The sequence below is a fragment of the Marmota marmota genome, unplaced genomic scaffold (assembly GCF_001458135.2).
Source record: "Marmota marmota marmota unplaced genomic scaffold, marMar, whole genome shotgun sequence".
NCBI lineage: Eukaryota > Metazoa > Chordata > Mammalia > Rodentia > Sciuridae > Marmota > Marmota marmota.
Window position 1 is genome coordinate 35,613,837 of NW_025999977.1, and position 24,525 is coordinate 35,638,361.

General features: G+C 33.4%; 1 protein-coding gene across 1 annotated transcript in view; it reads right to left on the minus strand.

Annotated features, from left to right (window-relative positions):
• The window catches only part of Birc6 (baculoviral IAP repeat containing 6), a 236,225-nt gene that overhangs the window by 5,900 nt on the left and 205,800 nt on the right, over positions 1–24,525 (minus strand). The window contains 6 exon segments of the mRNA XM_048804575.1: positions 1,092–1,280; positions 3,146–3,223; positions 6,149–6,310; positions 8,377–8,594; positions 12,325–12,435; positions 13,223–13,368. Coding sequence (XP_048660532.1) covers positions 1,092–1,280; positions 3,146–3,223; positions 6,149–6,310; positions 8,377–8,594; positions 12,325–12,435; positions 13,223–13,368 — 904 coding nt within the window.

Genomic DNA, 24,525 nt, shown 5'->3' on the forward strand with positions numbered 1-24,525 from the left:
CCCCCCCCCCCACCACTCCAAAAATTAAACATTGATTTTCTTCCTCTATATTGTTCAATTTCTGGTCAGTCTCAGAAACTGATGATGAAGGGAAACAATTTTAAGAAAGAAAACTGTTTTGGGAGACAGTTAAAACAAGATGCCAGGCGTGGTGGTGCATGCTTGTAATCCCATACTCACGAGGCTGAGTCAAAAGAATCTCAAGATGAGGACAGCCTTAGCAATTTAACAAGACTGTCTCAAAATAAGAAAATAAAAAGAACTAGAGATGTACTTCAGTGGTAAAGTGCCCCTGGGTACAATCCCCAGTACCATAAAAACAAGATCTAGTATGCTTTTGACATAATAAGTGAAAAGCATTATCATGTTTAGGCAGACTATGGGGACAACTAGTCACAAGAAAAGAGCCCTGCCTTGGAAAATAGTGAAATAAAAGCACTTGAGAGAATCAACACAGCTTTTAGAAACTATTATATAACTTTGATAACTTTGTATTAAAGGGAACATCTTTTCCTTACTGTTTACATATATACATTAGTGTGGAACATTTTAGTGACATGTGTAGAAAGTTTGCTAGCAGAACGGTAACCATTAAAAAAAAAAATTAGGAATAAGGCGGGGGATGTTGCTCAACTGTAGAGTACTTGTCAAGCATGTGCAAGATTGTGGGTTCCATCCCCAGCATCACCCAAAAAAGGAAAACAAAAACTATCTTTAAATATTTCAAATATAGTCAGATGTCTTTTATGTGGTTTGATTTTTATTTTTAGGTACTAGGAACTGAACCCAGGGGTGTTTTACCACTAAGCTACATCCCCAGCTCTGTTCATTTTCAGACAGGCGAGCTAGCCTTGAACTTGTGATTCTCCTGCTTCAGTAGCCAGAAAAGTTGGAATTGAAGTGTGTGTCACTACACCCAGCAGAATGTATGTGGTTCTAAACTCTACCCATTCTTTAATATTACTGATAGTTTTAACTCTAAAAACTAAGAGTTAGTATACCACATACTCTACATTTAAAGGCAAGTAAAACTAACAAACCACATTCTCTAATGCCTTTAATAAAGTATTTCATTATTTTATTGAACATACCTCTTTAAAGCATGGTGAAGGGTTTCTGATTTGTTCTAGCATTGCCCATTTAACTGTTGCTTGTCGAATGTTTCCATCATATTCCCGAGAACTCTGTGTGCCACTGGGAGTGCCTCTAGATCGTTCATATCCTGGTTCATTAAAATAAGGCTCAGCAACTAATATAAGGGACTGGACAGACACCAGAACCTGAGGAATGAAGGAATGACGATGATAATACAAGAATAATAAGAGCCACAACGATAACATCTTCACTATCAGTAAACTGCTATCTTGCTAACACACAGCTAATTCCTAGTAGTATACTATTTTAGCTAATATAGCTATATGCCTAGTTAATATCTTTGAAGCCAGAGAAACATTAGATACCACTTGCCTGCTTCATAAATGAAAAAGGATTAAGAGCAGTTGCATTTTGATTGCATGATAACCAAAAAGTCATAAAAACATTATATAGACATCAACTAATAAAATGAGCATCTTGCCAGGCAGGATGGTACATGCCTTAATCCCAGTGGCTCCAGAGGCCAAGGCAGGAGGATTGTGAGTTCAAAGCCAGCTTCAGCAAAAGCAAGGTGCTAAGCAACTCAGCGAGATCCTGTTTCTAAATAAGGCCAAGGTCAACTATAGGGGAAAAAATTTAATCTTTACAATGTGAGACAAAGATCTCATGATTTTGAAACTTTCTGTAACTATATATACCATTGAAATAAAGTGGTTTACTTTCCCCTAAATCAAATCTCACTCTTCTAAAATAGCAATCCAGGGCATAGTTATTAGTCCTGTCACTGCCCCTTTTAAATAATCTACTTCTTCTATTAATACAAATAGGCTATAATGCTCATTTTTCTATAAAAGCAGAGAAATATTCTAAATTAAGTATTTATCATAAATCTATAAAAAAGATCACTATTTATTTATTTAAACTTATCCCTTTTGAGACAAATAAATTAAAATTTACTTCAGATTCATACCCTATTTGATAGGCTTCTAAAGGAAGTCTTCTAAAGGAAACATAAAGAATGGGTGTTTTGTGTACCAGAAAAAAAAAAAATTACATTTGGGAAATTATGTTGATATAATTTGCTATTTGCTAAAGGAAAAAGAAATACAATGAATTATAAAGTTTGAAATTGATAACAACAAATATTTTCAGGCATATCACTAGGTGTCACAGAAGTCATTACCTTTTATGTATTTTTTAAACATGTTTTTGTAAGTAAATAAATGCATTTTTATTCATATCTTCTTTCACCTAGTGCAAAATAAGAACGCAGGAAAGGAATCTTTCAGGGTAGGCCAATCTTGGAAGGCTTATATGGGGATAACTTTCAGTTGACTTTCTTAAAAGAAATGCTAAACTGTAACTAGGAATTTAAAATATTATGTACCAACAATGACTGTTGCTGCTTTCTAAATGAACAAGGAATAAAGTTTATTCACTATCAGCATGCTTTTGTGTCTACCTCTTTGCTGGGATTCTGAACAATTGGGACAAATGGAACATTATGTAACATACTTATTATACATGCTCAAGAGACTTGTGGAAATTTAAAAAATTTAAGATTCTGAAATCTGTGTCAAAGGCTCTACAAAATAAGGCCTATAAGTCCCACGTTTTATGAATTCCAGGATGGCACTTGTGAGCCTCAGATATCAAATTTTTATAAGATAATAGAACAAGATTAGACATGAAGAAATACATAATACCAGTATTGTATTAAATTCACAAATAAACCCTAAAAATGTGAACTGCAAGATAGGAGAAACCTACTTATATCATCTTGCTGCACTGTAGTGTATATTAAGAGCAACTTAGGGATTTTTTTAAAGGCAATTTTGACAAACCTAAAATTCTGACTAATGCCCCAACTTCAGACTTTAAGCTCTAGATGAGATTCCACAATACTAACTGCTCACCTATCAGCTTTTTAATATTTATTTCCTATCATTCTATCATGTTTGGGTTAACTATGTTTATTCTTGGTCATGGAAAAAAAATTTCAAACATATATGCTTATTTTGTAAATGAAACTGTCAGAAGTTTTGTTTACTTGCAAAAAGCTTGAGGTCTGAGGATTCCACTTCTCTTCCGGTCTACCATGCCACGTATTTAAGATGCTTAAACAAACCTAAAGAAGGGGAAAAAATAGAAAAAAGAATTCAAAGTACTTAAAATCAGATTGCCACACCTAGAAGTAAAAATAAAATGCTCTCATGTCAAGGTATTTTAGTTTTATGTCCCCTAAGAAACCCCTAAAGTCAGCTTATAAGAACAAATTGGTATTTTCACACGTGATTCAAATCTGTGTAGCACTACTTTCTTCATAATGAAGAATGAGCCAGCACCTGTTACATGTACACACACGTAACACATATTTTCATGAATAACTTTCCCTAAAACCAGACAATTTTAGTGAGAGAAACTGGTACGAGTTTTTACACTTTTTTTTAACTTTTTTTTTTTTTACCAATTTTTTTCTGAATTTGGTAAATTCTGAAAATGGGCTCTGGCTTAACAGAAGAGACCCTGATTTTATATCCACCCCTACATTCCATTTGCTATATAATGTTGTTTAGGTTGAAATATATGGGTCAAATCTGGCTTCCCACAAAAAAGAAGGTGGAAAAGGAAGGCCTTCACAGATTCCCTGAAGGTCTTGAGGATTCCCAGGATTCTTCAGAACACACTTTCTGACACATTAGAAACTGTTCAAAACTCAAAACAATATACTGAATGCAGGTTTAAATGGGACATTTTATTTGTATTTACAAATTACTCTTGTGATTAAAAAAAAAAATAGCAGCATATTACATTATTTTCTCCTGGCATAGTTGCTTAGAGCCTCGCCATTGCTGAGGTTGGCTTTGAACTCATGATCCTCCTGTCTCAGCCTCCTAAGCGGCTGGGATTAAAGGCGTGCACCAGTGCACCTGGCCAGATTTGTGAATATTTAATGATAAATTTGCAATTTCATATAATGGGCAATAAATGTAGAAAGTAAATAGTCCTTAAAAAACAGAGAGATCCTTCTCTTTACTCTTTCAATACTGTGTGAAAGTAGTAATTCAAAGTGCACCAGCACATTTAACATATAGCTTCTAATAATTAGACTTATATCTGTACAGCTTTGTGTATTATTAAAATTACTATTATGGATATAATCCCATTTGATCATTAGAGCATTCCCATGATATTCTGTGTGTGTGTGTGTGTGTTTGCAGTGCTGGGCATGGAATTCTGGGCTTCCAGCATGCCAGGCAAGTACTCTACCACTGAGCACTGAGTGACAGCCACAAACCCATGGAAAGTACTAGTATGCAAACTTTAAAAATAAGTTTAGGGGCTGGAAGTGTACTTCATGGGTACAGCACTTGCTTGGCATGCACATGGCTCTGAATTTGATCCCCAGCACCAAAAAAAGTAAACAACTAAAAGTAACTTTTACAATTGTGTGATTCATGGAACACACAAATATGATGGAAAAAGACTATATAATTCAGCACAATGGATTCCCAATTCCATAACCCTTATCCCTTACCACTAAACTATGTATCAATTTCTTTTTCTTTCGTTCTTCCTTTCTATTTTTTTTATTGGGGGAGGGGGGCGCAGTACTGCAGATTGAACCTGGGGATACTGTACAACTAAGCTACATCCCCAGCTTCCCCCATTCCCCTTTTGAGACAGGGTCTTGCCAAGTTGCTGAAACTGGCCTCAAACTGGTGATTCTTCTGCCTCAGTCTCCCCAAGTCACTGGCATTACAGGCATGAAGCACTGTACCTAGCTAAAATTAATTTCTTAAATATTAATTTTAAATATTAATATGGTAATTTGGCCACAGATCAGAGGCAGGGAGATCCTTTCAAATCTAAAAGGGAAATCAGTAGAAACCTTGAGGATATCTTTGATAAAATATATTGATGATGAGAATATCAAGTGCTTGAACAAAGAAGCATCTGCTTGTAAAGTCTATACATTTCTTCTCACCCAGTGTTGATTTTTAAACATTAAATATTCACCATGAAAACTACCACCAAATTTCCATCAAACTGCCCAAAATAATTTTCAAAAGTGATAACTGCTCTTTTAAATCTAATTTTAAAAAGACTTACTGTCATTAAGAATAAAAAACAATTTACTCTCATAACATTATTTTTATTATACCCTTTTGTCAGTTTTTTAAAAAAATAGGAATGCACCTTCCTTTTTAGTACAGAATATGTGAAAACATTTTCACATTCATTAAACTTTAAAAATAAGTCCACAAATGTGGTAGTTATGATGGCAAAGGAAAAAAAAAAAGGCATGATTTACAAAAAAGAAACAGTTGATAGTATTGTGCTTTGCCATTTATCTACTTCTAAGCCTATGTGAAAAGATGACTAAAAATGGAGATATGGAAAATAAGGACAGTTAAGAGACCATCTTAGACACTGGCTCAGCAGTATTCCAAGTGGGGAAAGCTCTCAGCAGTTGGCTACAGAATGGGCTCCGTAAGTTAGTTCATCAGCAATTTCTTAACACAATAAGTGCTTATTAACACTGTAGTGTTTCTGTCCTTCCTCCCACCCCACCTCAGGTAACATTAGGACCTCTTTTGAAGTTAAGTAAAAATATTAACCTACAACATTTTATTAAAATTAAAATTTAGCCTGCCATCACTCAGTCTAGGTGGTGGCATCACTTTGACATGGTGACCACAGATACACTGAAGGGCCAAAAGTCAGAAGACCAAAAAAAGTCCAGTCTTGGTTCTTCTACTAATGAGAAGTATGTCCTTGAGCAAATTATTCTACTTCCATGTGACTAAGTTTCCTCATGATTCAAAAAGGAAATGATTGGTTTAGGATCACCCATAAGACTAGTGTTTCTGCCCTTTCAGATCCTTTTCTTACTCTTCAAGCTATCCTGTGCACATATGGAACTGAGGCATGAAGAAACCCATGTCTTCTCAGAACAAATATGACTAAAACAAAATTTTTGTTCCAATTACAAAAAAACCTTTAGATCCAATACAGTGGCATTAGAAACAAAAGACTATAATTACATTACCTTGCCATCATTGTAAAGGTTTGGATTGAATCGCACACTATGACCACCAGTTGTCTCTAGATTCACAAGAGGGGGTGAACTGGGATAATCTTGAGGAAAATACACATCAAACTCAAAGCAGCCATTTGCATAGGGGGTGTCCGCTGGCCCAGTTATCAGAACCTAGTATTGACAGAAACACAGAGGCCTAGGTCACTTCCTAATTGCTGATATTTAGAAAATTAAAGCCAGATAAGAAAGACTTAAAGAAACAAGACTGTGTCTTGAGAGTCTACATACATCGCTACCAGAATAAAAGTGGAAGTTAAAAATAAAAGCAGGATGAGAAAACGGTTTTGTTGTTAGAATTAAAGTGACTTGGTTTTGGTGAAAATGGGCTATTAAAAAAGATGCCTTGGGCTGGGGATATAGCTCAGTTGGTAGAGTGCTTGCATGCATAAGGCCCTGGGGTTCAACCCCCAACACCACCAAAAAAAAAAAAAAAAAGCCTTCTTGGCACCAAGAAAGTTTACCTTTAATATCAAATACCTGTTAAATGAGTAAAGTACTTTCTTTTTTCTTTTGAGAGCTCTGCTTCATGACTTTCTCTATAGTGTTTTCCATAATTTTGAGATTCTACATACATTCACTACCATATCTCAAGGTATGAAGATATTTATCTGCTTTAAATCTTCAAATAAGTTACCACTTTAAGAACCAGCATTTTAATATTCTTTAGGATAATAACAGGAAAAATATCTTCTCATATTAATATGACAAAAACATTGGAGAGAACAGCAGGTGTTTCCTTAAGAGTTACTGGTAGTTAAAAAGAAAAAATACAGCAGATGATCCAATAGTGAATGCAATAATTATTTAATGAATTTTGAGTCAATCAAAAGATATGTTACACAAGAGCAACAAAACTGTTAAGAGCTGTGGTGGGAGGGCAAATGGCACTAGTGTCTCATTCTGCAACAACACTGATAAATGCTAAGGGCTTTATATTGGGATCTTTCAAGTATAGCAGAATCAATTCCCCAGTATGGCTCATATGGTGTATTTAGTGATAAAATAATTTCCCAGGCAATAATCCTATGAAGGGTTCCATTGTTTTTAAAATTTGTTTTTTGTAGTTGTAGACAGATAGAATGCCTTTATTTTATTTGTTTATTTTAATGTGGTGCTGAGGATCAAACCCAGCACCTTATGCATGCTAGGCAAGCACTCTACCATTGAGCTATAGCCCCAGCTCAGTTTCCATTGTTTGTCAGAAGAAATAAGATGTGGCTCAACAGGCAAGGTCTATGAGGTTTCTCCAGAAAGTTATCCAAAAAGTAAAACAAGTAAGCAAACAAAAAAGCTCCCAGAACACAATGGGTCAACAGTTCCAGCTATCTACTTGAGAAAGACAGAATATTTAACCCATAAATTTAAATCATAAAGAATTTTTTTCCAGGTGTCAAAATTTTAGGATTTTCTTAGGCAGCATTGTCTTATAATTTAAGGCCAGATCATCAGAGTGTTAAAACATAAAAGGTACAGTTATAAATTTCTGTGTTGCTATAACTTTATTCATAGGCCTTTACATTTGTAAATATATAAATTTCCTGGAAAAGAAAATTAAAAAGAGTAATAACTAACACAGTTATACTATAAAACATGATATTTTTTCCCTGGATAACAAGGAGGAAATCCTCTGTTTCCTACCGATCAGCATTAAATCCTTAAATACTGTGTTTTAAAACTGTGACAGGCCAAATACAAGGAAGGATGCTTTTTTGATATTTTTCTCTAAATTTTTATTTTATTTTTCTTTCCATGTTTTTCACTGGTTCACTACAGGTGTACTTAATGGCGAGATTTGCTGTGGCATATCTGTACATGCACACAATAGAACATTATAATTTACCAATATCATTCCCTAGTATTTCTCCTTTTCCTCCCCTTCTCCTTCCCCTGGTCCCTTTCTTCTGATTTCCTTCTGTTTTCACAAGACCCTGGCCTGAACCCACCTTTCTTTACCTGTTTCCTCTCTAGCTTCTGCATATGAGAGAAAACATGAGTTCATCATCAGTCTGACCTATATACCCTGAACTAACATTAGAACAGACTCCTTTCACTGTAGTCCAAAGTGGTCACAAAAATTTTCATTACATTTAAAAAATGCGTTCTATTTCTATAGTTCTAATGAATATTTGAATACTTAGATTAGCCAGGGAGATAAGAGACAGAGGTGTTTCTTTTACCTTCATGATGTCAAGTCGCTCCTCATCACAGCGTACAAACACGCTAGAGGATGATGACAGAGGCAGTGAGGTTGAAAGAGTCACAGCTTCCTGAGCAAGGCGGCGGGCTCTCGCAGCACTGTTGGCATCATTTGCATTTTTCACCTGAGACATGTAGTGGTAATTTACTTTAAAACCCAATTTCCCATCTTCATCTTCAGAAACCATCTCGAATGTATCTACAAAAGAAACAAAACAAAACAAAACAAAACAAACAAACAAACAAAAAAAACACCACTCAACGAAAAAGAACCAGAATGGAATATAATTGTTATAATGATAAACATCACAAATAAATCACTAGTATCATCTTCCAATCACAATGGAGAGGGTTGTAATGTGGAAAAACAACAAACTAGAAATGCTTACGATAACACTGTTGGATGAATGGATGTATAATGGCAGTAAAATCAAGAAATTATTTTTAACCTACAGTGAGGATACAATGGTAGATATACCAAGTAGTTAAATGTAAAGTAGTAAATAATCTATTAAAAGGGTGTCATGTAATACTTTATCAAAATAATTTAAAATATGAAATTATAGAAAGCATTCTCACTATATTTCACTTTTTAAAAAATAGGATCTATAAATAATTATATTGATCTGAAATTTGAGAATAGAAATGCCAGGCTAAAACTTACATTACTAGAATGAAAAGATCATTAGGTAACTGGCTTCAGAAGGGGAAAAAAAAAAAAAAAAACTAAGCTCAAAAGTACTATTCTAAATCATTTATTTAGGCTGACTTGAAAGGACTTAAAAGTTACTCATGAAAGGTATGTATACAATAGGGGGGAAAAAGACTTGAATTTTATAATTCAGATTAATTCCATCCTTCACCAATGTATTAAACAAAGATATCTAAATAAATTATAAATACTAAATTAAAACCATCAGGGCAAATAGTATTATTACAGACAATTTAATTCTAAATAAATAGAAAAATATTTAATGCATATTACAATTAGTAAAAATTCAGTAAGTGTAGGTTCTAGGCTAGATGATTTGAGTCAGATGACACAGAAGAAACTGTATATGTCCACAAGGAGTTTACAATACAGAGTAATGGGAAGAGAGTAATGTGTTTAGAGTAAATTGGGTTTACAATAGAGTAATGGGAAGACCTACAAATACTGTCACAGGTGTGTGCAGTAGTGTTTAAAAGGAAGTGTTAGAATCCTTAACAAATCTTTCAAATAGGAAAAAAAAATGGTTCATTTTCTGTATGACATCTGCTTACCCATTATGTATAAGCAGAATTTAATAAGTACTACTGCAAGCTTATTTTATCACATAGTACATATGACCATTACTAACCAAATGCACTATGTCTCAGAAAAAAACAAAAAGACCACTGACCAGTTCCTATTGGTAAACCTATAAACTAATTTCATGTGCTCACCATTGCGGTTTGTAATGCACTACAGGGATAAATTTCCTTTGAATTTCATAAATAGCAATCAACCAGATGTAAAAATGGGTCTATTCTCATACCACGAGGAAAACTTTTATATCATATATCCATAGAGAAAACAGACAGGGTCTACTAATCCCACAATTTTATTAAAATGGATGGATGCTAAATAAAAATTAAAAAAAATGCACATCTTGTTTGACTCAAGCAATTTTTCTTCTATCAATTTGTCCCAAGCAATTAATTTTAGATGCACACAAATATTTAGATGCAATGACAGCCTCTGAGATGTTGCATGTTATTAAATAGCATGAAACAACCTAAAAGTCCAATTTTGGGCTCAACAAATGAGTCTGTCATATAATGGACCATTAGGCAGTTAATAAAAATTAAGTTATAAAAGAATCATGTCAATGAAAAAATGAGATATAAGGTAGAAAATACAGCTTATTAAGAAAAAAATCAACAGAACACTTGTATTTTTTTTCTGAATTATTCTGAAACTCAATGAATAGCAAAACTTGATTATGATTAAAATTATATTTGACCTGGGAGTTTGTGATTTTCTGTGGTTTAAGAGAACTGTCCTGGCTAACACTAATCAAGGGCTCTGAACACAGGACTAAATTTATAAGAGGTAAATCAGAATCTCTCATACATAGCGATGCAAAAACACATTCCTATTGGCAAAACCAAGCATTCTCCATTGAAAGTATAAGTTGAAATTATAGAGATGGAATGTGGCTAAATATTTCCAATTACAAGAATGTTGAAGTATGTTTCTTAAAGAGAGTAGTAGATTTTCTTTCAATTTTTCTTTTTTAAGTTGTAGATGGATGCAATATATTTATTTTTATATGGTGCTGAGGATGGAACCCAGTGCCTCACACGTGAAAAGCAGGCGCTCTACCACTGAGCTACAGCCCCAGCTCCACTAGATACTTTTGATGATCCAATAAGTGGAACAAAATCTGAAGTTTAATAAAATATTTGCCTTTAACATAAACTTATATACACAAATACATTTTAGGCATCTTTCTCTAACATTCTCTTTAAAAAGAAATCATTTCCCTCTCCTTGAGTGTGGGCTAGACTTAGTGAACATGTGAAACCTTGAAGATTAGATCACACAAGGCACCAGGCTTCCGATTTTTTTCCTCTGGGAAGATTTGTCAGCTTTGATGCGTAAGGCACTCCAGAGCCTAAGGAGAGGCCTCCGATCAATGGCACTTTTCATATGACTGAGGTTCCAGTCCACATCTTGACTATAACCTCATGACAGACCCTGAGACAAACACTGAGCTAATCACAATCCCTGAGTTTCTAACCCATGGAAACAGCAGCAACATAATGAAGATTAGTTTTTTTTAAAGTATCTACGTTTGGGGGATAAATTGTTTATATCAAGAAGTAATAGAACTATTTGGTAAAATACTATAGAAATTAATAAATCCAAATAAGCTATCAATGATCTTGGCAATGCTTAAATTCATTCAAACAAAGTAAATGGTCCCATTTTTATAAGTAAATTCCTACTTACAAAAAAAAATTTTTTTCAATAAAACTATTCTTTAAAAGAAGTATTTAAAATACAAGTAAATCTACCCTAAGTGGAAAAAAAAAAAAAAAAAAAAAAAACAGACTAGAGTGCCAAACCAAGGCAAAAAGCTGTAATCTCATCACACTAACCAAACTCCAAACTAAAGTCTAAGTTTCTTCTACATTATTTCTTACCATCATTACTAAAAACCTGAGACATAAATAGAGCAAAAGCTAAATAATTCCTGCTGAGGTTCTAAAGTTGGTATGACAAAAATCGATTTTTTTGAAGCCCACTTCAATGTTCTTTTTGATATAGTCAAAAGTCCTCGGGCTGGTTCTCAAGGATGAAAAAGCAGCACAGAAAGTAACTCATCCAAATGTGGAATTTAAGTGTTGGTTTATAGTTACAGAACAGCATTATGAGAGGTGCTAATATGATCTATTCATCATTAGTTCTTGTCAAGAGCTGTAGAATGCCAAGAGCTAGAACTGAAGCATACATATTTAAAAGGTGACTCTCATGGAACTCTGAAAAGGGGAAGAATGACAATTTATTCAGAGTTCTACATTGGCTTCCTTTAGGCCAGGATGAACACAAATGTAAAGTAAGAAAACAGCTCAGTGGTACAATGCTGTTCTAGCATGCATGAAGACAAAATAATTTAAATAATAAAACTGAAAAAAAAAATTTCGTCTGCTTTGCAGGTATTTGGTTGTATTTTTATTTTTTCTAGGTTCCTACAGTCCTTCTACTTAAGTGCAAAGTTCCAATTATCAAGAACTAACTATACATACAGATATAAATTGAAGAGTTAGATGATAAAAATTCCTATTAGAACTAAAAATAACTTTTGTGACAAGCAAGTCTTAAAATCTTTACTAGAACATATTTCAATAGTACTGTTAAAAAGTGATAATGAGATCTTAGCAAATGAAAAATTTCAACTTACCAAACTGTAGCTTCTTCATAACAGCCACATATTTTTCTTCAAGAGATTTTAATACTGACAAAGGTTTGGGTTTCATAGCCACCTTCTTTGAATATTCTCCTAGTTTTTTTTCTGTTATTTAATATTTCAAAATAAATGACATGAGTATATGCTTTTGAAGATTAAAACTAAAAAACAATTCACTTCTACAGTTCAAATACTGAATTTAAAAACGGAAAGAAAAAGTACCAAATTCTTCATTTATCTATTTTACCTTTTTTTTTTCTTTAGAGGCACTTAACCATTGAGTCACATCCCCAGCCCACTTTATTTTTTTATTTTAAGACAGGGTCTTGTTAAATTGCTAGGGCTGAACCACTGGGATTACAGGCATGCACCACCACACCCAGCTCTATTTTACTGCTTTGAGAAAAAAGGGTATGTATTTCTAACTGTAACAACAGGACCACCCCCAAGCCCCTACTCCTTAGCGTGGGGGTAGGGGGAGGTGGAATGTAATCAATTTTAAAAAACCCACAGAGGTAAAAACAACAGACAGGAATTATTATTTTCCTATGACTAATACATGGAACATCAATTTAAGCTGAATTCTCATACAATCTTAGTCTTAATGTACTAGTTCCTAACAAAATAGTATTTTTCAATTTCATGATTTTCAGTGACAGGAAAAACCTGTGATGCTCTTAGCCTACTAAATTTAGTCATAACAACTTATATAGAGATATTAAAAATTAAAAATTATTCGTAACTGAAACCTGACAGAAAACAAACTTTTTAAGAAAATGAAGTTGCATGAAAATCATTACCACAAATTGGGAAGAGAAAGGTAGTTTTCAAGTAGATAAATTAAACATCTTTGGATCAAATGAAAAGGAATGTAAGAGGAATAACATCATACCTTGATTTGCTTGCCGCAAACTGGTAGTCGCTGTGTAAACTATCTCAGCAGTTTTTTGGATGTCTGGTACCAAAAGAGTAAGTCCTTCTGGTTCTTGATCAGATGCATCTGGTTTTACTCCTGTTTTAACATTTTCCCTTTTAGATCTGAATTTTTTTTTTTAAATATAGAAAGAAATGCAAGAAAAATTAAGTTTTTAGGACTAAAAATAAACGCTGCCAATAACATGGTTAAAAACAGAAATTTGTCATATATGATACATAGCAAGAATAATTTGAGTAGATTCATTACTGCTTTTGAAATCACAGGATAATAAATAAAGTTATGAATAGATTTTTTAATTCTAATTAAAAAAGACAAAAGATAGATATTATACAAAAGTCAGTCTATACAAGATCCAGATACTTGGTATGTCCTTAGAGCCAATCTTTTAAAAACATACTTAAAAATAATTAGATAGAAATCACTTCTATTACTAAAAGTGATGAATGGCTATCTTCTGTCTTCTAAGACTTGTAAATGAAAGAACCACATATGGTTTCTTAATTTTAATATTATTTGTATTTCACTGAGTACATTAATTTCCAAGAAAAAAGAAATCTAGCATTTCAGAGTAAAATGTATCTCATCACAGTGCACTTCTATGCATTGGCCCTTTAAATAAATACTAAGCTTTAGCACATAATCATTTTAAAGACATTATTCTATTAGCAGGATCTAAAATGTACGCAACCTTATATCAAATTGTTACCAAAAGAGGATGTATTATAGTAAAGTTTCAGTATATAGGACATCAAAATGTTTCTTTAAATTTTCTAGATGAATACAGTAGTAGTTTAATACCATTCACTAAAAATTATAACTAAACATTATTTCCTTTTCTTCTATTCCAACTCAGTTCATATTATTCACATAACATTTTTACTACTTAGATTTTTAAAAATCTACATCTTCATTAATTAGGTAAATAGAAAATTTTAAATAAACTAAAATACAGGTAAGATGTTTTAAAACTTATGCTGAAGTACAATCTAAGCTATTCGGATTTATTTTTTAGTTGTAAATCAACAAAAGGACTTTGTCATTATATCATAATAATATTTCACAAAGTGGGCATGGAGCCTTGGAGAACTAAAAAAAGAACCAAACATAGAAGAATAATTTCTAACAAAATGTCATCTATGTACAAATGAATCTTTATCTCAAAGACAAAATCTGCTCAGAAGGAAATCAAGGCTTAACTAAAGGCAGATAATAAGTTGCCGCTGATTGCTTAGTTTTAACTTTGGTTCCTACAGTCTGTGAAAACACTAGTATCCACAGATATTTCTAACAAAGGTATATATTATATCTCCACCTGGCAGAATGACATAACTGAAGAGGTACAATTTGTCATTGGACCTTTGCCCTTTCTCCTATGTTCTCTCCTTATCTTCCCTGAGATATCACAGTGAACACACATCCACTTTTCTTTACCATTCAGGAAGTCCCTTGGCATGTGCTATAAAACATTTCAGCCATCAACCAGTGTATAAGTATGTGTATATGAATAGATGTGTTTGTGTGTGCATGTAAGCAGAATATGGTGAATGTTTTAAAACTGAAATATCTGATTTTTTATTGCTAGAGTCAACCAAGACATTGTATCTTCTATAGCTATGAGATAAAAGTAAGCCTACAATCCAATTGTGAGCCTGAGCATTTCTTAATACAGAAATGATTCTGACAGAAGAGCTCAAATTCTCAACTGCACTTATCAAAAGCTATGAATAACCAGTATTAAACAGTGAGAATCGAAGAAGTACAAAAGCTCTTGATAGCACCTACTTTGAATTTACAAAGACTTTTCTCTCCCTAGTTGAAAATGTATTTCTATTAATAAGCTTAAAAAATTCTAAAATACTAGGGCAAATGGACTATAAGAAAAACAGTAAGCTGTTTGAGAAAAGTTACGATTACAGCTATCATAAAATATAGATGGCTTCCTAAGTATATCGTCAATCAGCTGACCCACTGTCTTCTCAATAAAGATTTCACTTAGAGAAACATATCTTGCCAAGCAGAGAAAGAAGATATGAAAGTAAAGCTCATTTTTTCAAGAACCGTATTTTTTCCTTGAAGAAACAAGAACCTCTGGCAAGGAGCATGAACTGTATTCAACGCAACTCATTCCTGACACATAGGTTACCTGGGAAAACCACTGACTCAAAATGTCAAGACTTATTCATGAATACCCATATACTAATTCCAGTTTTTTTTAAAAAAACAGATTAGTAAGAGGTTATTAAAATACTGTAAGCAGCTGGGTACAGTGATGTAATGCCTGTAATCATACAAGTCAGGAGGCTGAGGCAGGAGGACTGCAAGATTGAAACCAGCCTCAGGTCCTAAGCAATTTAGTAAGAACTTGTCTAAAAATAAAAATTTTAAAAATCTTTAAGACTAAAATAATGTAATAAGCAGGATGATAAATTTTGTGTTTTTTAACCAAAATTAAGTTAAAAATAGTGCCAAGAATACAGAGAATTTGAAAAAATGTTTGCACATCAAATGTATCAAATAAATCATCATGTATTTTTCATATTGAAGACAACAGCTGAATCAAGAAACAGATATATTTTAGACCTTTACATAGGTTTTAATGAGAATTTTTACTTGGACAGTCTTTTTGACAAAAATATTCAGGAAAAAAAGCAGGGGAGGGGGGCGAGATTTTTCAAAAGGTGACAGTATTTCAAATATATGAAGAACACATACTACTCCCTGCCTATCAGTTATTGCAACTATTCATTATCTGACATTAAACTACAGCCAGTAGTCTCTTTTCTTTAAAAGCTGCAGGTTACTGTCAACCCATATGTAGGCCCAGCTCATGAAAAAAGGCCATACCTTAGCTCACATCCTGAAGTCTGTGTGAAAAGCTATTTGAGTTCAAGGCACCTAGCTGGAAGTAGGTCTTTGAGACTGACAATGGATCCAACATGGTAAAAGCAATCAGCGACGGCCGCTACCATGGTATCCGCTGCTTTGTGCATACGTTGAATCTGGTTGTGATCACTGCCCTGAAGAAATACGAGGAAGCAACTGAAGTTTCTACTATTGCACAGAATTATCTGCAAACATTTTCCACTATGCTGTGAATTCCAACTAAATGGCTAATAAATTAAGCAAATTTTGGCTCTGTGAAATATATTGAACTAGGATGTGAGCAAAATGGGCAAATCTTTCTCCTCAAAAGGAGGAGGGGCCCCCATGCCTCAACATTCAATTAAACTGATCTGCTTCTACTAATACTACCACCCAAGTTAAGTTGGATATTATTAAGACTAAATATACCACATCAGAAGTACGTCCTTTTAAAATCCATAAATTGGAAACAGCTTAATAAAGCTTTTCCCGGTAGAACATTAGGAAAGACCTCTTTAAACCCCTATACTCCTAATTTTAAAGTCAAAAGCATCACACAGTTGAAATAAACATTTTAAAAATAGAATCACTTAAAGAAGTTATCTGGAGACTACATGCTGACATGTCCAGATTCAGAGTTTTAAAGAATTATCATTTAGAAGATTATTCAAAAACTGTAAGAGAATGAAACTTCTAAAAATTACCTATAAAACAATCATTGCATTGTACATCTTAGTTCTAAAGCTCTTTGCCAGGAACCACAGTTTAAATCAAGTTAAGATCAAAGGTAAAGTGAAAGACTTAAAAAAAAAAATATTACTGTGGAGAACTGTTTGCTTATAATACCTCCAGAAAGCATGAAAATAACTGGTGAAATGCACCAGTAAATGAGGTAAAGATCTCTGTAAAATGTTTTCCATTATTAATTTAAAACAGTTTTTAACTCTGTAATTCCTGTTTATTTTTTCTTAAAAGCTTTCTAAAGGGAAGATCATCGGTTTAATTTTTAAATAATTAAACTTCGTTATCTTGGGAAACAAATAAGCAGTATGAGTAAAGGAAACACTTAGAAGATAGGTATAAGAAACCTTTAAAAATGGTCTTGCTGGGCACGGTGGCTCACACCTGTAATTCTAGCTAACCAGGAAGCTTGAGGATTGCCAGTTATAGAGCAGTTTGGCCAACTGATTGAGACCCTGACTCATTTATTCACTCAACCAATCAACCAATAAAAAGGACCAGGGATGTAGCTCAGTTGTGAAGCACTTACCTAGCCATGTGTAAAGCCCTGGGTTCAATCCCCAGCACCACACATACAGTACCTTGATTTCTGTATTAGATTATAATAATTTTTAGGTCAGATTAAACATCACCAGACATGAAGAAGGTACTATGTCATATTTAAGAATGGAGTTGCCATAAACAATATGCTTTACCAGTTTACCTAGGGAAACTAAACTAGGCCAAGAAACTAAAGCAAATGTTGGCATCACTGTCTCTATTAGGTAAAAGGCTGATGAAGAACTGAACTTGCTTACAGTCATTGATGAAAGAAACTTTTATAGAAATGTGGGCATGTCAAATTCTTCTTGATTGAGAAATCAGGTCCTTTTAATTATGTGGGTATGACAGACAGAGGTAAAAGAGGAGACACTAGGAAGTTTTCCTGAAGAAATCAAAGTATAAACTATAATTGTTTGACTCAAGTCCAATAAGATCCTTTGTGAGGTTATTAAAATGAGAATCTGATAGAAAACATGTCTTACAAGAAGTCAGTCTAGCCAGGTACTGTGCCTCATGTAATCCCAGCAGCCCAGGAGGCTGAGGCATGAGGATCAAGAGTTCAAAGCCAGCCTAGCAATGGTGAGGCACTAAGCAACTCAGTGAGACCCTGTCTCTAAGTAAAATACAAAGTAGGGCTGAGGATGTGGCTTAGTGGTCAAGTGCCTGAGTTCAATCCCTGGTACCCTCCCCGCTGCCAAAAAAGTGGATTTAATAATATTCTACTACTTAGAGAGATAAACAGGAAGTACGGCATTTCTACAAAGAATTAAATTACTTTAAAATATGGTGGACTTTTTCCCACTAAGAAACAACCTTGAGATAGGTTAGAAATATGGCAATAAAGAATGCTGTCTCAGAGCTGTCAAAGAGAAGTTTAATATCCAGAACTCCTTACACCGAGCAGTCATTTGTGTCTTGCCTGAGAGCAATTAAGAGTTTCTCTCTAAAATTTTTGTTAAAATCATGAAACACTCAATATTCTAAAATATGCTTATTTGGTTACTGCAGTACGGCAGGAAGTATGCATATAAGATCAGAGACAAAAATATAATCACCTTCATTCTTGCCTCTGAGGAAGCTATATGGTGTCCCAGTTATTCAAAAGTAAACCCAAGATGCCATGGCTGCAATATAACTTCATTATGTGATAATGCAGGCTAGCGTTACCAGCAGGTTCATCAGGACTAGTGTCCAAATCATTACAATGTAACTATTTTGTGGGCAACAGAAAGAATTTTCATACTAGATAATCTTAATTTAAATTCAAGTGAAAATAATATGTAAACAGAAGGTCATTCATGCCACAAATTCCTTTATTAATGGGACAGAGCTCCTTTCTTTCTTAATAGTCTAAAATAAAATATTGAACAACTGGTAATCAATAGGAAGCGATTGTATTTTTCTTTAAATATCAAGTAATGCTGTCTAAACTTTTTAAATAATGTCTTCTCAATAAAGGAACTAAAGACATTAGAAATATAGGGTAAATTAAGATAACAATAAAATTCAAAAAATGAAAAACAAGAGTGTTGGAGGGAGCTATTTTGAATAACAGAGAAAACAATTTTACAACACACTGCGCTAATTCATACAAACAGATACCAAATCAGCTTGAAAAGTCAGTGGAAGAAAAAATATACTTAATAACAAAGACCTTTTCAGAAAAATAATTTCTATTAATTCTTATTCAATTAACATTATTTACTAATTGATTAAGAAAAACAAAATGGGTTAGAGCTGATTTACCTCATTTAAGTGATAATAATATAGTTGTTGCTGCTCTTTTACTAGGCAGACAACAAAACAGGATGAGGCTTAGTTTAATTTGGTAATCTAGTAATTATTAATATACATACTTTAAAAAATTATCAAAAGCAGATTTGGGTTTTTTTCAATTAAAAATATTTACTTCATTGTTGTCATTAAAAAAATATACATCGTAAATATCAGAAGCATTACTGTTCTTTGGAGATTAATTTAGTGGATATATTTGATGGGATATAAGGAGATCTGAATTCTCATAGTTGTCATGGGGCATAAGAAAATGTAAAATGAATCACTTTGCTGAAAGAGATCTGAAATACCTTTACACTAGAGTGTAAAAATATATAACTCTCTGGGCTGGGGATGTGGCTCAAGCGGTGGCGCGCTCGCCTGGCATGCGTGTGGCCAGGGTTTAATCCTCAGCACCACATACAAACAAAGATGTTGTGTCTGCTGAAAACTAAAAAATAAATATTAAAAAAATATATATACATACATATATATATATAAAAGTCTAAAAATATATAATGGAGATAAGTTACTAATTGTGATGTGCCAAGAAATATGTGTTATAAATTAAATTTTATTTAGTGATAGATTTCAAGCTGAGTATTAAGACTATTCGAAATTTTGTTTGAAGTAATAAAGAGAGCTTGGCCAGGCATATGGTGGTTAATCAGGACTAGTGTCCAAATCATTACAATGTAACTATTTTGTGGGCAACAGAAATCCCAGCTACTCAGAGGCTGAGGCAGGAGGATCACAAGTGTGAGGCCAACCTCAGCAACTTGGTTAGTCCCTGTCCCAAAATAAAAAATAAAAAGGGCTGGGGATGTAGCCCAGCAGTTGAGTGTCCCTGGGTTCAATCTCTCATACTGATAGATCAATACATATAAATAGATATTACACACACACACACACACACACACACGAAAGAATAATAGAGTAAAATGATCATTTTACATTAATGCAATACTACTGAAGTAAAAATGCTAAGTCAATAATTTTAGTAGTTTTTTAACCACTTATGTAACAGAATAAGCTGGATATTTTGCCATCTGATCAGGAATCAGCTAAGATTCAAGTTTACCACTATACAATTATGAAACCAAAGTGATCAATGAACTATTTGGGTAGGAGGTTGCACTAGCATATAAAAACAGAAATATCTGAAATATGTCAAATCAACTTATCTTTCTTCATGATATACTGTTTTCCATATTGTATATCACAGGAATCAGGAGATTCAGAAGCTAAATCCTAGCTGTGTTGCCTATTAGTAAGTTTTTAAACTTAAATTCTAAGCAATAGTTTCCTTCTTTGTCAAACAAGAATTATTTTCTTGCCTACAACATATAGCAAGAAGAAAGAATATATACCTAGGCATTGAAAGTAAACACAATATAAAAAATAAAGGCTAATTATCTTCTTATAACTATATGCAACTACAAATATATTAGAACTTACCCATAGAAAGACAGATTGGCTTATTCTCAAGAAACTAGAAGGGCAATCAATAAAGCACACAGGCTAAAACAGAAATATTATACTATATGTCTAAGTTTTCTATGTGTCTAAGTCTTCTATGTATCTGGTATGTCCTATATGTCTAAGATGATTATAAAATTCATTTTCACCTTTTTTTTTTTTTTTTTTAAGTATTGGCGATTGAACTCACGGGCACTTGATCACTGAGCCACATCCCCAGCCCTATTTTATATTTTATTTAGAGACAGGGTCTCACTGAGTTGCTTAGCTCCTTGTTTTTGCTGGGGCTGGCTTTGAATTTGTGATCCTCCTGCCTCAGTCTCCCATGCTGCTGGGATTACAGGCATGTGCCACCAAGCCTGGCAATTTTTACAAGATTTTGATTGCTTATAATTGGTATGAAACTAGGTGTACATGGCACTAGGTTCACATCTCAGCACAGGTGTTCTTTGGCGTGTGTGCAAACACTCACTGCTCACTCTGTCAGATACTTTTGATCTTTCTCTGTCCCTCCTTCCCTCCTTAAAGATCTATTTCTTTTCACCACCCATAGGCCTAAACATCTAAAGCATTATATACAAAAATGATTATGAAACTAAAGAAGTGAGGCAGAAATTAGTTTTTTTTTTAATAAAATAAATGAGAAACTGGTACCTTCCCTCCTCCATCAGGCAGAAAATAAATAAGTTTCAAATACCAAGAGACTGAATGTTGCCACCCTAACAGCATCCAAAATACATGTTGATTAAAGTTTTCGAACTACTCTAGTCAAGGGAATGAATTTCACCTATAGTTTAAAATTTTTTGTTCTACACAAGTGCCTAGGATAGTAAGAAATAAAATGATTTATCTTGTTAATTGGCAAATCTTTTTGATCTTTTTACTGAAGTGATTAACAAGGTAATTTCTCCTAAATCCAGAACTACTTGATATTAATCAGGCAAATGAAATTAAACAGAAACAACATTTATGGTTTAATTAACCATTTCCCCGTTTTAGTTCAAACTACTATAAATAAATTTCAACTGGGTAAAAAAGAACTAAAAAACTTTCCTGATGACAGCATCCTGAAAAGCTCCATTTCTTACTGCCTAGGTTTTAAGTGATAGATAATGGTAGACAAACTGTAAGTGGAAAGTCACCTTTAACTTTAAAGGCACAGTAAAGTACATTTTCAAAATGGTATAAACCTAACACATAAAATGTCACGTATATTCCTAAAAACATTTTAGTTTCTCAAGACAATCTTGACCATTACTCACCTTTAACCTTCTCTTTCAGCTGAAAACCGGCAAGGATTGAATGTAAATTTTTCTATTTGAAGTGTCTATTTGCCCAATGTTTATGCCTCCTGAAGAAGTATTATTATTAAAATGCTGTAACCTAAATACTTACCCATAACAGCTGACAGTCAATAGTTGAACAGTTTGTCTATGTTTAATTTTTACACTTAAATAAACACTATGCAGTTAATACAAATTGTGAATCTTAAAAGGAGTTGTTTGGAGAAACAGTATATAGCACAAACAAAGAATAAGAAGATACTAAAGTACTATTGTTTTTAGGAAGCTCCTATGCAATTTGTATACTAAATATTCAACAACTGCCTAAGGAATTACCAACTTTCTTAAAGACAAACTAAATCACAACAAATCACTCCCAGCTGCTACTTGGCAAAGTCAGGAAAGATGAAGTTAATAAACTAAAAGTACACATTACTTAAGTAGAGTTTTAGATTATACCAAATTCCAACTACATCAGAGTAATGCAATAATCAGTCACCAAACTATAAGATAATCATTTTACTATTAAGGGTGTGATTATAATTAAGGGAAATCTAAAACAAACCTTAAAGTTGTATTTCAAAAATGAAAATTCAAAGGCTACTTCTATGTATGTGCATTCATCAATATATACACGCATATATATTTATCTTATACATTATTACATATAATAGTAAAAACTCTAATTACAGATTTACAGGGCATAAAAGGAAATCCCATGGCGTTGTGCCACTGTGCCAACTCAAGTTCCTCCTCTAGCGTTCATTCTTATGGTTTATGCAGAAAGTTCCGTAACTTAACTACAGTATTAGTTTTACCTATTCTATTCTCTGGCATATCACTTAAATAGGAGTAGGTGTAGAAAATAACACAACTAAAGTTTCTTTTATACATCCTTTATCCAAGAATAACTTGCTCATCTTTTATTGAAATATAAGGGGCTGGGATTGTGGCTTAGCAGTAGAGCACTCGCCTACTATGTGTGAGCCACTGAGTTTGATCCTTAGCATCACGTAAAAATAAATAAATAAAATAGAGGCACTGTGTACCTCTACAACTAAAAAATTTTTTTTTAAATATTTATTTTTTAGGTGTAGATGGACACAACACAATGCCTTTATTTTTATGTGGTGCTAAGGATGGAACCCGGGTCCCTCCCGTGTGAGGCAAGCACTCTACCACTGAGCCACAATCCTAGCCCCCTAAAAAATATTTTAAAAAATAATAATATAAGTATCCTAAAGAAAGATTAAGAGGTCATTTCCTTTGTCATATAAATTTTATTAATCCATACTTCCATACTTGAGGAAGGAGTAGGCAAAATTCTGAATATCAGGACAGGCCCGGTGATGAGGAGAAGCACAACACAATTCTAAATTGTAGCCACATTTAAAAATAAAATCAAGGGTAGTTTGGCTGTCTGAAACTTTAATTTCTTTCAATTAAGCAAGAAGGAAATAGAGAAAGAGTAAAATTCTGTTAGTTTGTACTTGTAAAATGGTCCTACGCGAGGGATATATCCTATTAATAAATGTTCTCCAAAGTATAGGCAGACTGTTAAGTGGAAGTAAATATAATATTTAATAACTGAATCACACAAGTAGGAAACTCATTGAAAAGGAAAGGTCTTAGTAAGCCTTTGAGCCTGGTATAGCAGGGTATACTTGTATTCCCAGAGACTCAGGAGGCTGAAACAAGAGGATTTGAAGTTTGAGGCCAGCCTCAGCAATTTAGCGAGGTCCTAAGCCACTTAGAACCTGTCTCAAAATAAAAAGGGCTTGAGATATGGCTCAGTGTCCCTAGGTTCAATCCCCAGTAAAGTTTTTTTAAAAAGTACACCTTTTGGTATGCTTCAATGTTTGTCCCTTTTAAAAATATGGAGCAATGATGTTAGATTTTTTCTGTTTTACAATATTCACTTTTATTTTTTAAACATCCTCAGATAAGGTAAAAACTACACTAATGGAAAATATATTTTTTCAGGGATTATAGAGGGCATAAAGGTTTGACTACAAAAAGGCAAGTAGCATCAGGGAGTTTTTTTTTTGTTTTTGTTTTTTTTTAAACAGATAATCAAACTGTTGTATGTTGTTTGTGGTTGTGATTACAGTAATCTAAGTATGTATTCAAGTTCATGGAATTGTATATCAAAAGAAAAACACATCAAGTATACTTGAAGACAATGAAATTATTTTTAAAAAAATCATATCATACTAATTGCTTGACTTTCTTTTTAAAATCCAACAAATTTACATCTATAAATATAGATGTCTTTCCTGCTACACAACACATGGTATATACTGTGGTTTATATAAATTAATTTTAGTTTCCATTTTACAAACAACCTAGGATCGATCATTTCTGATTATGCCCCTTTGAGCACTTGGGTTAATACATTTTCTAGGACAAATAAGTGTACACTATTTTATTCACAGTTATGTAGTTCATTTTTTTTTACACTTATCTTCTATTTATGGTAAATGGTACTGGTTCTTCTGATATGGTAGTAATTTGAAGTTTCTTCTTTAAAAAAAAGTTAGTTGATCTAAAGAAAAACATGTGGGGGGGGGGGGGGGG